Consider the following 15,143-nt stretch of genomic DNA (forward strand, 5'->3'; position numbering starts at 1 on the left):
GCAAACTGTCAGTTAGACACAGGTGCCTCAGTACCATTGCTTAATACTGCCACGTACGAACAGTTAGGTTCACTACGACTTTCTAAATCTAGCAACCACGTCATTGCTTACACCGAACAGGGCATTCCAGTGCTTGGACAGTGTAGTTTGCCTCCCACTTACAAATCTCACACTATGACAGAGAATTTCACTCTGTTACAATCCAAAAACAGTGGAAAAAATTTCAGTTTAGAAGCCTTTGATTTGTTTGGACTTAGCATCCATGACAACATACTGTCCATATCGACTTTCAGTCCAAAAGACAATGTAGCTAGCTTGCTTAAAAACTTTTCTGAACCATTTTCAGAAGGAATGGAGAAAAGCTAATAACTTCATAGTGCATATTACACTGAAACACATTGCACAACCTAAACTTTTCTGAGCCCACCCCATTCCAGTTCCTTTAAGAGACAAAGTAGCCAGTGAATTGAAAGATAATGGTGTGACTACTCCCATTTAAGCTAGTCAATGGGCAAGCCATTTAGTTTTGTTGCCCAAGTCTTCTGGCTGCATTCACATTTGTGTTGACTTCAAGTCTACAGTCAACCCACAGACAATCCATTACCTCACCCTGAGGAACTCATGGACAGACTTGGTGCAGAACGTTACATTTCTAACACAGATTTGAATGATGCCTACCTGCAAATTCCATTGGATAAAGAATCACAGAAAGTGTTTGTTGTAAATACTCACTTAGGACTATTCAACTTTCCGCTTGCCCTTCGGCAGTGCTTCCGCACTTGCCATTTTTCAACATTACTTGGAACAGCTGACTGCAAAAGTACCATTTTTTTCAAACTACCTTGACGATACTGTCATCTCAGGTCATACCCCACAGGAACACATAGCCAATTTGTGTATTCTTTTTCGAGTGTTGTCAGAAGAAGCACTCAAGTATCATCTTGAAAAGTGTGACTTTTTTCGAACAGAACTGCAGTAATTAGGTCATGCAATAAACAGTCAGGGTGTGTACCCCCTCCAATCTCATTTGCTTGCAATCTGTGACCTGCCTGTTCATTGCAATGTGTCTGAACTCCAGTCAGTACATACTAAATTTGGTTCATAACGAATGCCGCTCGTATCACAGCTCCACTACATCGCTTGCATCACAAAAATGTACCTTTTGTGTGGACTAACAACTGTCACGACGCATTTCAGAAACCTAAAAATGCTTCGCTCAGCGACAGATGTTTAGTGCACTTTGACCTGCCAAGCCAGTAGTTTTGCAAGTTGACACTTCTTCCTACGGAATTGGCACAGTGCTTTTGCACAGAATTAGTGCACAAGACAGAACTATTGCTTTTGCCTCAAAGGTGTTGACTCAAACTCCATGTGATTATTCACAAATTGAGAAAGAAGCTCTCACTATTGTGTATGGTGCGACAAAATTCTGTCACTATTTGTATGGTTGCAAGTTCTATTTAGTGACAGATTGCAAGCCTTTGCAGTCCTTGTTCCATCCAGTAAAGCTGGTTCCTACACGCACTGCTCAAAAATTGCAACGCAGTATTAGTATGAAATTGTGTACATACCTACAGCAAAGCATGGCAATGTAGACACCGTATCTCGCCTTCTGATTGGTCCCGAGTCTGATTTTGATGCATCTGCTACATCTTGTTGCCAAATTGATGTGCAGGACTCTGAATTGCTGGAATCTTTTTCTGTTGCACGACAATACCACAGGCCATGGAAAAGACCAAGATCTCAAGATTTTGTTGCATTATATTCACACGTCATGGCCTCGTTCACTGAACAGTATCCAGAACTCAGTTGTGAACCGATACTTCGCTCATAGGAATAGCCTTTCAGTACAACAAGGTGTGAGTCTAGTTCAAAATGACAGTGTACAATCGCATGTGCTTATTCCCAAAGTGTTGCAAAAGGACGTGTTGCAATTGTTCTACCAAGGACATTGGAGAATTGTTCGCACTAAACAGTTAGCACGCTGGCACTGTGCTTGGCACGGCATGGACGACCTCATTGAACAGATGATGTCACAGTGTTGCATTACAGCTTACATTTTATGTATGAATGAAGTAATGTCTGTCTGTTATGGTTTTGACAGATGTTGAAGGCAATGTTCAAATGGCAAAAGACATTTTATACGTGATAGAATTACACTTTATCAAGTTTCAGATCTTTTACTTTTCTTGCACTGTAAAACCCTGTGCCTTTCCAAATTTCATGATTTTAGCTCAACAGGACATATCCTATAGGTTTTGATGAGTTAGTTTTCAAGTATCAATATACGTGACACAAATGATCAACCTTTTTGATTCCGCTGATTCAGAAGCTTAAAACCTTCAGATGACCTCAGTGTGCTAGCATAAGCTGGTATCAGCACACCATGGAGCAAAGATGTTGTGAGAAGATCGATAGAGGCCAACGACAGACAGACTCGTAGGAAACGTGCCGCCAATGCCCCTCGGCCCCCAGTATTTAGATCACCACACACCGGAGGGCCAGTCTGCCACATCCAGTGAGTTCCAGTCTGTCATAAGTCGCAGCCCAGTGGGAGTCGCAGTAGCAGTTAGCTCTGCCGCTAGCTCAGAATCGGGCAGTACATAGCGACCAGAATTGAGTACAAAGTAGACTTGTACTTCACCAGCAGTGAGGCTAATGTGGACTACTGCAGAGAGCTTGTACCATAACGACTATCTTGAGTTACGTAGATTTCTTATTCTTATGAATACAGAACCCATTAACATACGAGTGCAGTTTCTGTTATAGAAAGAGGATACAAGCCACCAATCAACATCCTCTCCTCGCTTCCACTGGTACAAGCTTAGGGGAGACAATGAGAGAATGTGACATAAATTTGAACATAATATGTCTACGCTTTCCTCAGAAAAAGGCTCCTTAACAGTCGGTCACACAGACAACATAGCTAGTCTATAAGGGTTCCATCAGATTGAGGCCCAGAGCTCTAAAACTGAGCATGATGATGATTTTTAAATTATATAACTACATTTCTGGGTAGTAATTATCTTTGGAAGGTGGAATATTTAGTACTGCTGATAGATACGTACAAAAGTAAAAATGCTTTTGGAACTGCTAGTTCTTTCATCAGAGAGGAGAGGGGCAACACAATGGGTTAAAAAGGGATCCTTAATCTTTGTCGACTATCGCCCTACAAGTGTGTCCCTCTCCTTTCATCTTGCCCTCCCTTTTTAACCTTTCACAACCTATGCCTCTCTTGTTTCTGAGGATGGAACTAACAGTTCCAAAAGCTATGATAATGTTGTGCACATTTACTTCTGTATGTGCCTCTCAACAGTACTAAATATTTCGCCTCTCAAAGATAATTAATTGCTAAAATCTCTGTCTCATAATATAATAGTTTTTGAAACTGAATTTTTGTTTTGATATGTGATGATGATTTTATCACTTTATGCTTGTGTATTCCACTATTCTATTACAATCTGTTTTTACAATGAATGCTTACTTTCAACTCTCTGTTGTTCATCGTGCTCTTACTTGCAGTGTCAATATGTAATCCCCTGGAAATAGAAAGGACTCCACTTTAAGGGTATGACACTATTTACAGGCGAATAACTGCACAAGGGAGGGAGAAAAAAATTGGTCTCAATATTTCAGATGACAGTTTGTAACTGGGATTTATTAGGGAAAAAGATCATTCTTTGCTGACATAAGCCAGGGCTAATTAAATTGCACAAAAGAAAACTTATTATCATCAATATGAAAAACTAACATGCCCCACTAAAAGAATCTGCCTATTAATGAGCAAAAAATAAATGCCACAATCGCAGAAAGATTAAGGTAGACAGTGGCTGTTATCACTGGCTCGAAAGTTTGGAAGTCTGGTGTGCCTGATGCAAAAGTGATAGCCTTTTAATTATTTTAATTTGTGCTTTTCTGTTATTTTTATTTTATTTTAGATCAAAGTGTCAGAGTCACACACAATCTGAGTAATTGTATTACCTTCTCCCCAATCGTGTTTCGCTTCTGGAGTCATCTTCTGTAAAGCTTCTGCTCATCTCTGGGGTGATTCTCACATTTCTAACAATTTCAGATGAGCTTGTTTTGTTTTCTTGGTAATTTAGTTCATCTTTTATTAGTGGTGTGGGATTAGGGCTGATATCTGATGGAAACGTGTGTGAACTGAAAAGCAATTCAACAATGAAACTATAATAATAGTTCATAAATTATACCAGCACACTTAGTGCTCAATGACATTATATGAAGGAAAATCAGAAAGTAATGCACAATAATTTTATTACCAAAAAGTACAAAGCGGTAAAAAAAAACACCTTACATCTTTTAGCTATTTTTCTACAAAGGCACCAACATTTTCAACAAATTTTTCCCATCACAGTACCAGTTTCAATATGCCCTGTTTGTAGAAGTCCACTGACAGGAGTAAAGCCATCTGCGGATTGCATGTTTCACTTCCGCATCTGCCGCAAAGCATTGCTCAGCCAGCCAGGGATTTTTTCATGGGACCAAACAGATGAAAGTCCGATGGTGCAAGGTCCAGACTATGTGGTGGATGCTGGACCATCTCCCACCCAAATTTATTAATTAATACTGCAGTGTTGGTCACAAAGGTCATGACGCCAACTTAACTAAATTTTTAATAAAGGTTGCAGCATTCACAGTGGTCCATATTCACCAAAGTCCACCAATAGTACACCATGAATATCCCAGAACACTTCCACAAGCACTTTCCCAGCAGACTGAGTCACTCTGATTTTTTTTTTCATACTGGTGAACCAGCATGTTTCCACTCCCTAGAGGCCTGCTTGGTTTCGGGTGTGTAGTGGTATGCCCACAACTTATCGCCAGTAATGATTCCTTTTAGAAAGTCGTACCTTTCTGCGTCATACCATGTTAAACAATCCAAGCTTGTCACCACTTGCTGGCAATTGTGATTGTCTGTCTGGTTCTTACACACCTAGCAAGCACTAAATTTACAAAATTTCAAAGTGTACATCTCACCATAGGAAACGTTGAACAGCTGTGATAAGAAAACTTCCTGGCAGATTAAAACTGTGTGCCCGACCGAGAATCGAACTCGGGCCTTTGCCTTTTGCGGGCAGGTGCTCTACCATCTGAGCTACCGAAGCACAACTCACGCCCGGTCCTCACAGCTTTACTTCTGCCAGTATCTCGTCTCCTACCTTCCAAACTTTACAGAAGCTCTCCTGCGAACCTTGCAGAACTAGCACTCCTGAAAGAAAGGATACTGCGGAGACATGGCTTAGCCACAGCCTGGGGGATGTTTCTAGAATGAGATTTTCACTCTGCAGCAGAGTGTGCACTGATATGAAACTTCCTGGCAGATTAAAACTGTGCGCCCGACCGAGACTCGAACTCGGGACCTTTGCCTTTCGCGGGCAAGTGCTCTACCATCTGAGCTACCGAAGCACGACTCACGCCTGATCCTCACCGCTTTACTTCTGCCAGTATCTCGTCCCCTACCTTCCGAACAAGGACCGGGCGTGAGTCACACAGTTTTAATCTGCCAGGAAGTTTCATATCAGTGCACACTCCGCTGCAGAGTGAAAATCTCATTCTGCTGTGATAAGATTCGCAGCTGCGCATGCTGGTTTTCCAAAATTGCTGCCTGAATGGCTCCAACATTTTGCGGGGTTGCAGCTGTTACCAGCCACCCAGAGCATACACGCCACACATGTCCATGCGAGTTTCACTCATTTTATGCCCTTTGGCCCACAAATATCGAACTACACTTTGCTGTTCTTCACTAATTGACGACAGTAACATGCACACCATGTATGTTTTGTAGTTCAGGCTTCTCTCACTAGAGCTGCACACAAAAACAAAATGCCCTCTGTAGCGCAAACTTCAAGCTATGCCATTGTGAAGTTTCAACATTCCATCTGTAATAGCAGAGGAGATAAAATTATTGTGTGTTACTTTTCAATTCTTCCTCGTACATGGACACTAAGTGATATAAATGAACCACTGTATGTGCAAACAGGAAATTTGATTTGGAGAAATAAGAAAAACAAATCTAAAATTATTAATGTATTACTGTTGTCAAATAAACACATTAAACTTATTTCTGTATTCATTGCATATTGTCTATTGAGGTGAAACTTGACACATTTCTTGATATTCACATCCCTAAATGTGAGCATGAAATAATGCGACAACTATGACCACAATACAGAATCCAGTAAAATTTTGGTATATTACAACAATGCTGAAAAAAGAATAGTAATTAACAATAATGATTTACTTATAATGCAAGAAAATGAAATGTGAATCAGAACTTGTTCAATTTATGAAGGTTTCTACTAACCTTCTAATTAAATTTTACATCAAGGCATTAGGGAAAAAAAAAGAAAAAAAAATTTTCATAGTCTTGAAATGAAAATACATCGCCTAATAAGTAATGTATTCCTTAACAGGCCATGTAAGGTTTAAACTAATACCATCAAGTACCCAATTTGTTAATAAAAAACATTACAAAAATCTTTCAACAATAAGCAAACACCTTGATAGAAGAACATAATTTATGGAAAGTAAGACAAAATTTTAGTGAAAATTTTTTATATATGTTCCTTAACATACAGATGATCATTGCCTTCGTCAAAAAAAGACAACCCCCCCCCCCCCCCCCCACACACACACACACACACACACACACACACACACACACACACACACGACCACAGTCTCTAGCTGCTCAAGCTAAACAGCAAGCAGCAGCACATGATGGGAGAGGCAACTGGGTGGTGAGTGTAAGGAGGAGGCGGGGAGGGATAGCACAGTACACAGCAGAGGTGGGGGATGGTAAAGTGCTGCTTGTAGGGCGTATAGAGGGATGTGGTGAAGAGAGGCTAGGGCAGCTAGGTGCGGTCAGGATGTTAACGGTGGGTGGAGGGGAGAGGAGACAGCAGCAAAATGAACCCACCTGTTCCTGAATAACAAAGCTGTCTGTTTTATGAATATCTTTCTACTTAAACATCTCACTTTTGTCACATCTAGTATTAGATTAACAGTATTGAATCTTAACATGTGTCATTTTTGTCTTCTCAACTGGAATCGTGACCAGTATCAGTGGCTACTACCAATTTTTATATATTTCATCCCGTAAGTCCATTGGCTCCACTACTTCCTTATTTCTAAAACCGTTATGTAATTCTGCTTCCACTTGCTTTTTGTCTTCCATTTCGTTACATTCTTATTAAACTCCGCAAAATTAGTTGTCTGTAGTTCTAACCTGTCATCAGAAACTGGAGAGACAAGTGGTGTTGTTGATCCGGGTCGAAAGAAAGTGTCGAGACCTTCAGAAAGACCCAAACCGTCGACATCTGTTAACTCTGAAGGACGTAGAACAGGCCTCGTTGGAGCGCGTGTTTTTGCACGACGAGGGCGTCCCTTCACAAGATGTCTTAACCGTAATGGGCCACAATCAGGTGATTCTGCAATACAGAATTAAAACACAATGTTTCAAGACTTCAAGAACATCAGGTATTCATCAAGTTGCCCATATGCAATGGACTTAGGCTAAATCCTAAATGATAAGGCTTCTTTGTCAAGAAATGCTGAGCTTAAGCAAGCAAAAAAGCAAGAAACAACAGGCATACACAATGGTATTTGACCAATATATCCAAAGGCATACAATATGGCAAGCTGCAACCTCAAATAGCATTATCTCCTTCGTTTACCAATTGGAACAGGAACAGACAATTTATAACTACAATTTATTATGTGCATAATAGAACAGAGAGTGTGGAAACTGTTTGATGGACTATGTGGGAACAATAGGTTGACACCAGGATAGTTGCGGAAGCAGAGAAAGTGCTGTAAAGGTTGCAAAACAGCCAAGTGTGTTCTATTCAGCTGCATGTTGTGTCACAGTTTGGTGGCAGCCATTCATCCTTGTGGATGGCTGGTTGGAACTCCCAACAATATAAAAAGCTGCAGCAGAGCTGATATATGACATGACTGTTTTTACAGATAGCTCAGCCTTTGATGGGGTAGGATAAGCCTGTGACAGGACTGGGTGGGTGGATTAAGCAGGTCTTGCACCCTGGCCTGCCACCAGGATATGACACTTGTGACAATAGGGTGGGATTGAGAGTGGCATAGAAATGGACTAGGATGTTGTGGAGGTTTGGTGGGCCATGGAACACCACTTGAGGAGTGGACAGGACCATACCAAGCCATGATATGTACCAGTCCGGTGGTGTTAGATGGCTCCTTTGTAACTCATTCTTGGGATTCATCGAAGGATTGCTGTGTGTGTGTGTGTGTGTGTGTGTGTGTGTGTGTGTGTGTGTGTGTGTGTGTGTGTGCGCGCGCGCGCGCACGCTCTCACACACCCTTTTTTGTAGATATATCTGGTGGATAGTGCCTGTCTGTGAAGGCCTTTTTTGAGACCTTTAGCATAACGGGCAAATGAGATCCCCTCGCTGCAGCTATGCGGTCCCTGGGTGACCAAGCTGTATTAGAGGGATTTTCTGGCGTAGAAGAGATAACAGCAATCGAAATGTGAACCAGGTGAAGCAGATGGGAGAGAAGCTGTTGATGCTGTGAAGGAATGAGGATGGAGTGTCTTGGCCCTGAGTCCACTTCATAAAGATGTCAATGTTCAATCACTTATTTGTGTGTGACCCAACTATCAACAGACACTGTCTACGTGACGTGTGGATTTTTGTATCATGCTATTTTTTTCTTTTTTACTATTATGGTCTAATCACTTTTTTGGCCTAATCATTTTTGTATCATGCTATTTTTTCTTTTTTACTATTATGGTCTAATCACTTTATGAGTTGTTTACAGTTGTGACATGTATTGATCATTTATTTATTCTCTAATTCTCTAAGTTTTTCGTAAGTAGCAATTCACAAAGTGTATAAGAGAATAACCATTAAGAAAGATACTTTGTAAATGTGATGGTCAATGCCAATTGAAAAACAAAATTTAAAAAAAAGAAGCTGCATGTATAAATTTGTACCTAAAGACATGTACAGTTATACACCTACACTAATGCCCATATAGATAGATCTGGTGCGTGACTGGATTTTCAAATCTGCTATTTAAAAAAATATCACAGGCAAAGAAAAACAAGGGGAAACGACTAAGAAACTTTTCACAAATAGATTTTATCTTAATGTTATAATGTAGCATACTTGCTACATCAACGTCAGCAGAAATAATACTGATGTGTGCAATAAGACAGATTATGTCTGTTCTGTCAGCACCTCAGATATTAAAAATATTTCCCATGAAACTTTGCACAGTTGAATGTCTAGCTTTTGAAAAAATACAATGCTGAAAGCCAACATCAATGTCTTATTCAACATATATTGCCTACATGCCAACTACTAAAAAGCAAGTGCGGGCACCACATTTCTGTTCACTGTTATTCTTACACGGAAGAATACAGCAAAAGACATGCACTGTGAAAACTTTCGCTGTTAAGGTGCACTGCAGGCATTAAGAAAATATTAAAGCTATTCATGAACCACTTAGAATGGCAGTTTGTACAGCCCTTCCTGCCTAGTGCACGATCAGCAAACAAGCAGACACAGCCACGACATGAGAACCTAACACCGCACAGCGCAAATTCCAAAGTGCACAAACGAGTTTTAAGCATTTAAACCATACTGAACGTGTCTCAAATAATTAATTTTTGAATGATTTGCAGTTCATATTGACAGCTAAACTGTTGCAAATTTATTTGTTACACGAGAGAGTATGACAGGAAAGAAAACAAAGATAGTGTGTCGCATTATATTACGAACAACTTCCTTCAATCAGGACTTCAATTTGGTGACATATTTTATAACAATTCCTGTAGCACAGTTGTTCTGATAATTTTTGAATAATACATATTTTACTAACAATGAAACAGTTCACTGTTTATTTCCTGCAATCATCAGGAAAAAGCAATGTGTCTACTGGATGACAAAAATCAATGTTTTCATTACACTAGACACACCTGACTAAATATTAAAGCTTTCAGGCACTTCACAGTTATTAGTAGATTACAGAACTTGAGTGGAGTAAGAAATGGTTTTGCCTGCTGTCCCGTATGTTGTGCTATGTACTTGATTGAATTTGTAAAATGTTGTGGTGAAAACTGAAACTGCAGATATGTTTGAAGTTTAACATAGTGCTAACCTTGAATGACAGAGAGCTATCAGAAATTATATTGTCTGTCAATTTTCTGAACAATGCTTTAAGCTATTGAACTCTTCTTACACTGATTCTTAGCACTGGCACTGTCTGCTCGAAATGATACAGTGTGGTTTACATGCAGTTCTTGCATGAAAACAGACTAACTGGCTTTATACACAGAAATTTTTGGAAAAACAAGAAGCAGTGTTTACATGTCAGCTATGAATTTCTCTACAGTGTTACATATTAATAACATATTCAGTACATATTTACTTGAGGTTAACCTTGTAATTTTGTGGCTTCCTTTTTTGTATATTTTCCTGAATCTATTTAACCAGCCAAAAAAGCCTGGAAATCAGTAATAGTCATCTCATTTGCAATTTAATGCACCCAGTCTCTTAGATCTCCCTCAGTAACAGTGCACTGGATCTCACGAGCAGCTCTAAATCTTTCGAATAGTTTTTCTTTCAGACTTTCATGAGTTTAATTTTAGTTCATATTTTGCACTGTGTGCAAATATTCTTCTATTTATACAATTCGTGTTCAGATTTTATGAAATGAAACAAGTTTCCGCACTGCTTAAGTTTAAGTACTTTCTCCCCCCTTTGTTTAACCAAAACTCAGCCTTTTGTTTGTCACTGACAGCTGTTACTGCAAGTTTTCTTTGGTCTTGAAAGGCAGTCACTCTAACTACAATTCGTGGAATCATCTGAGTCATTTCCCATTTCTTCTAATAGCCATATTTCCACAATTACTAACGATATGCCGACATCATTTGAATGAATGTCCAAGAAATTAACTAATAAATAACGCATATGCAGGTCTTCAAGAGAAGTAAGTGATTTCAGTTGCACACTACATTCTTCATATTTCGCACTTGCAAGGTTGAGAACATTAATTGAATTCCATATTACTGTTAAGCTCTGGAACCTGCACAAAGACAGAGGCTATTAGCGAAGTACTGCTAATTATTATGGATATTAAATGAATTGCAAAGTTGTGCAATTAGTAACTTTGAACAATTATGTCAGAAACTATCATCGGAAATTGCAATTTGCTTTTGTAAATTATGATCATATTGTGCCATGTTATCTGTTTCCCGATATGCCGTCAACCAAGGATATGTACTCCTGTGTTGCACATGCGATGTCTGCTACAGCTATAGCAGTAATATACATTTTTCCAGCCACTTGACGATCTAAGAAACTAGAAATTTTCAACATATTTTTAGAATAACTTGTAGTGTGTCCTAGCAGCTGAAATTCTAACATTATGTTTTGTTTGGTGCATTCTTCTTCTGTAAAAATTTCAGGGCACGTCTCAATATGTTGGATTGAAGTGTTCCCTCATTCGTGTAAGAGACGTAACATGAAATTACATGTTTTAATAAAAACTTTTGCATGTTTGGCCATGTCATTCCGAAAAACTAAAAGCAGATATAAAATATTTCTCTTCAGGACTTCTTAAATGCCCTGAAGAGGAGAATAGCACAGATGATCAAATACTCATTTTATGGTTGTTTTGAGTGTTGTGTAATTTATCCCAACTGACATTGGTAGTGAAATTCTATGCACTTGTAAATTATATGTTGTTCTCTTCTTAGTCATACAGGAGCAGGCTGTATGTGACTTACTGACCATCCAACCAACTGGATTATATATTCCAATTGTGAATTTGCACATGCATGTATGTGTGTGTGTGTGTAAGGGTAGAAGGATGACAGACAGAGAGAGGTGATACATTGGGAAAATGAGGTGCGAAAATAGGAGAGAATAAATGATGTAAAACTATAACAGTTTCCTGAAACAATAAAGTAATGCCACGTAACAGCTTACTGCAATTTAGTTCACCTGCTCACCTCTTTCCGAGCAGGGCAGTGGTGGAAGCAAATCTGGAATGTCATCAGCTGAAAGACCCTCTATACTGTCTACAACAGATTTCGGTCTCAGTTTGCGACCGTGGAGACTTTTTCGTTTTGTAGAGAGGTGTGGAGTGGCCTGTAAAACACAAAATTAAATTCAGATAGTATTTCTATACCATCTCTATGGTACACATCAAATTGTCTGGATTTGACATGCTGCTATAGTGACAAAATGACAGTATCAACAATATGAATACTGACACCATTGTATTGATAGATTAAACAATGGAAAATCCAGGCTGGATTAACAAGAATATGAATTAGGATTGATTGCTACTCATTACACAGTTGAGGCATTGAGAGGCAGAGAGGCACATTTAAAAGTAGGCTAAGCTATTGCACATAGGTTTTCCTTCACACACACACACACACACACACACACACACACACACACACACACACTCTGTCGTCTAAAGGCACTGAGCGAGGTCCTCAGTGGTCCCGGACAACAGTGGCAAAGTGTGTGTGAGGTGCTTTTCTAAATCTGAAGAAGGGCTGTGTCTGATCATTTATTTTCATATGTACTTTTAAATGTTCCTGTCTGCTGCTGAATGCCTCCTCTATATGCAAGTAGCAACCTAGTTAATTTGTATTGTTGCTATACTGATATATTCAATTCAATTAATTATTTGATCCACCCATCCAATCTATATTACCACATTTTGAAAGCTACTATTTTCTTCACGTCTAAATTTTGTACTGTCCATGTTTCACTTTTGTTTCACTGCATTCCACACAAATACTTACCATAAATCAGAGTTACTTGGACCCAAAATGTTAAAATGATTTAAGCCACTCCTGCAGGGCCGGCGAAAGCCCAAGTGCCACCCCGGGCGAGCTGCTAACATCTGAATTTTGTACTGTCCATGTTTCACTTTTGTTTCACTGCATTCCACACAAATACTTACCATAAATCAGAGTTACTTGGACCCAAAATGTTAAAATGAGTTAAGCCACTCCTGCAGGGCCGGTGAAAGCCCAAGTGCCACCCCGGGCGAGCTGCTAAATTGCCCCCCTCCTCCTCCCCCCCCCCCCCCCCCAAATTTTATTTTTTTATTTTTTTACAAAACATTTGTGGAATTTTATTTAAAGAAATCTGCAGGAAATGTCAGCAATCAATCGCAATTTTTGTTTAACTTTTCAGATCTACCTACATTTCGGCCACTGAGTGGCCAGTCTCTAAGCTTTTAATATGTGCTTACATCTAAACCGTCATGTTGACAGTTACGTTCAGCATGACAGTATAGACGTAAACATTAACTCAAAGCATTGAGAATAGTCACACTGTGCCCGGATCTTGTAGATCTGAAAAATAAAAACAACAATTGCGACTGATTGGTGACATTCTCTACAGATTTGTACAAAACAGTCGCGGGGCACCAGCTCAAAAATGGAGTCAAATCTGATTGAAGAAATCTAGCTAATTTTAATAAGCCTTGTGAATTTACAAAAATGTTCAAATGTGTGTGAAATCTTATGGGACTTAACTGCTCAGGTCATCAGTCCCTAAGCTTACACACTACTTAACCTAAGTTATCCTAAGGACAAACACACACAGCCATGCCTGAGGGAGGACTCGAACCTCCGCCGGGATCAGACACACAGTACATGACTGCAGTGCCTTAGACCGCTCGGCTAATCCCGCGCGGCATGAACTTACAATTAACGTAAATAAACATTTTTCAGTGGTTGTGAACAGATAATGTATCCAACAGAGAACAATATATATTTACAATTTAGCGATAATTTGGTTTGAACAATAATATTTACAATAACTATTTAATGTAGAACAAAATAAGAAACAACACAGTAAATAACCAAGACACTGATCATAATACAAAAATTTAAAAAAAATACTAGACAAATCGAACCTTCCTGGCTTTTGCTTGGGTAAACTCTTTCACACAATCTGTGTAATTTAAGTCCTCTGCAAGCTCGTGCTCAATTGATATTGTTGCAAGATCATTCAAACGAGTTTGGCTCATCGTTGATCGGAGGTATGTCTTTATCAATTTCAGTTTTGAGAAACCCCTCTCTCAACTCGCAATTGTCACTGGGAGTGTTAGGAGAATTCTCAGAGCAATGTTAACATTAGGGCAAAAATTATGTCTTCTTATATACTTCAGAGTCTCTTTTGGACCTCTTCCAGGTTTCTACAATGCTGAAAGCACTTTTAGTTGTTCCCTCAATCCAGTGCATCAATGTCGCTTGACTCGTGATCTTGCAAAATCGCTGTGAGGTTTCTACACTTTGTGTTCAGGCTGTCAAGAGGTGTATTCTTCAGCTCGCTGATGTCATAGAGAAAATCAAAATAATCACAATGAGATTTCAGTTGATTGAATCTCTCATTCAAAGATGTGGTTACTGTATCTAAAAGTTAATAGTAGAATTCAATCTTGTAACGTTTTGTTGGGTCATCTATTGTCTCATCCCTTCCTTCATAGGTGAAGTGTATTGGCTTCTTACTTCGTCACCAGGAAACACTTACCTGTGGTAATGTTAGATCTTCTAGCTCTAATTCTGTAGCCAATTCTTTGGAATCTGTCAAGAAAGACACAAACTTTTCTTCTGTTCTGCAGGTCTCAAAATATGCTTTCGTTTTTTCAAGCATTTCCACGGCCTCAGAAACATTTACGTCAGTGGTCTGGAGGGTCTTACTGACTACACTGATGTGAAGCAGAACGTCATACAAGATTACCAGAGAAGTGAGAAAGGAGTAATTTTTTATTTGATTCGCAAGTGACGTTGCTTCATGAGCGGTCATGCCATCGAATTCTGATATCTGAACCAGTGCATCATAAACGCCTCCAGTTTGAAACCTCATTGGGGTAAGGCATTGATGTGACTTTTCCACCTAGTATCGCTCAGTGGCTTCAGCGACAGGTTAAGCAGATACTTCAAGACATCCCAATGTTGAACGGAGAACGAGAAGAAGTCATACAAGCTTTTCACTGTCTAAAACACGGAAACAGCATATTTAGAAGGAAAAGCGGCATCATTTACAACAAGATTCAATGAGTGACTTTTACACGGTACACAAAATGCTCTCTTGTTCATGTCTGAAATT

General features: G+C 39.4%; 1 protein-coding gene across 1 annotated transcript in view; it reads right to left on the bottom strand.

Moving 5' to 3' along the window:
• Positions 1 to 15,143, bottom strand: part of LOC124789771 (F-actin-uncapping protein LRRC16A) — a 524,837-nt gene that overhangs the window by 83,021 nt on the left and 426,673 nt on the right. Inside the window, 3 exon segments of the mRNA XM_047257233.1 lie at positions 3,982 to 4,161; positions 7,250 to 7,451; positions 12,014 to 12,152. Of these exon segments, the coding sequence (XP_047113189.1) occupies positions 3,982 to 4,161; positions 7,250 to 7,451; positions 12,014 to 12,152 (521 nt within the window).

Source organism: Schistocerca piceifrons, chromosome 3, assembly GCF_021461385.2.
Source record: "Schistocerca piceifrons isolate TAMUIC-IGC-003096 chromosome 3, iqSchPice1.1, whole genome shotgun sequence".
NCBI lineage: Eukaryota > Metazoa > Arthropoda > Insecta > Orthoptera > Acrididae > Schistocerca > Schistocerca piceifrons.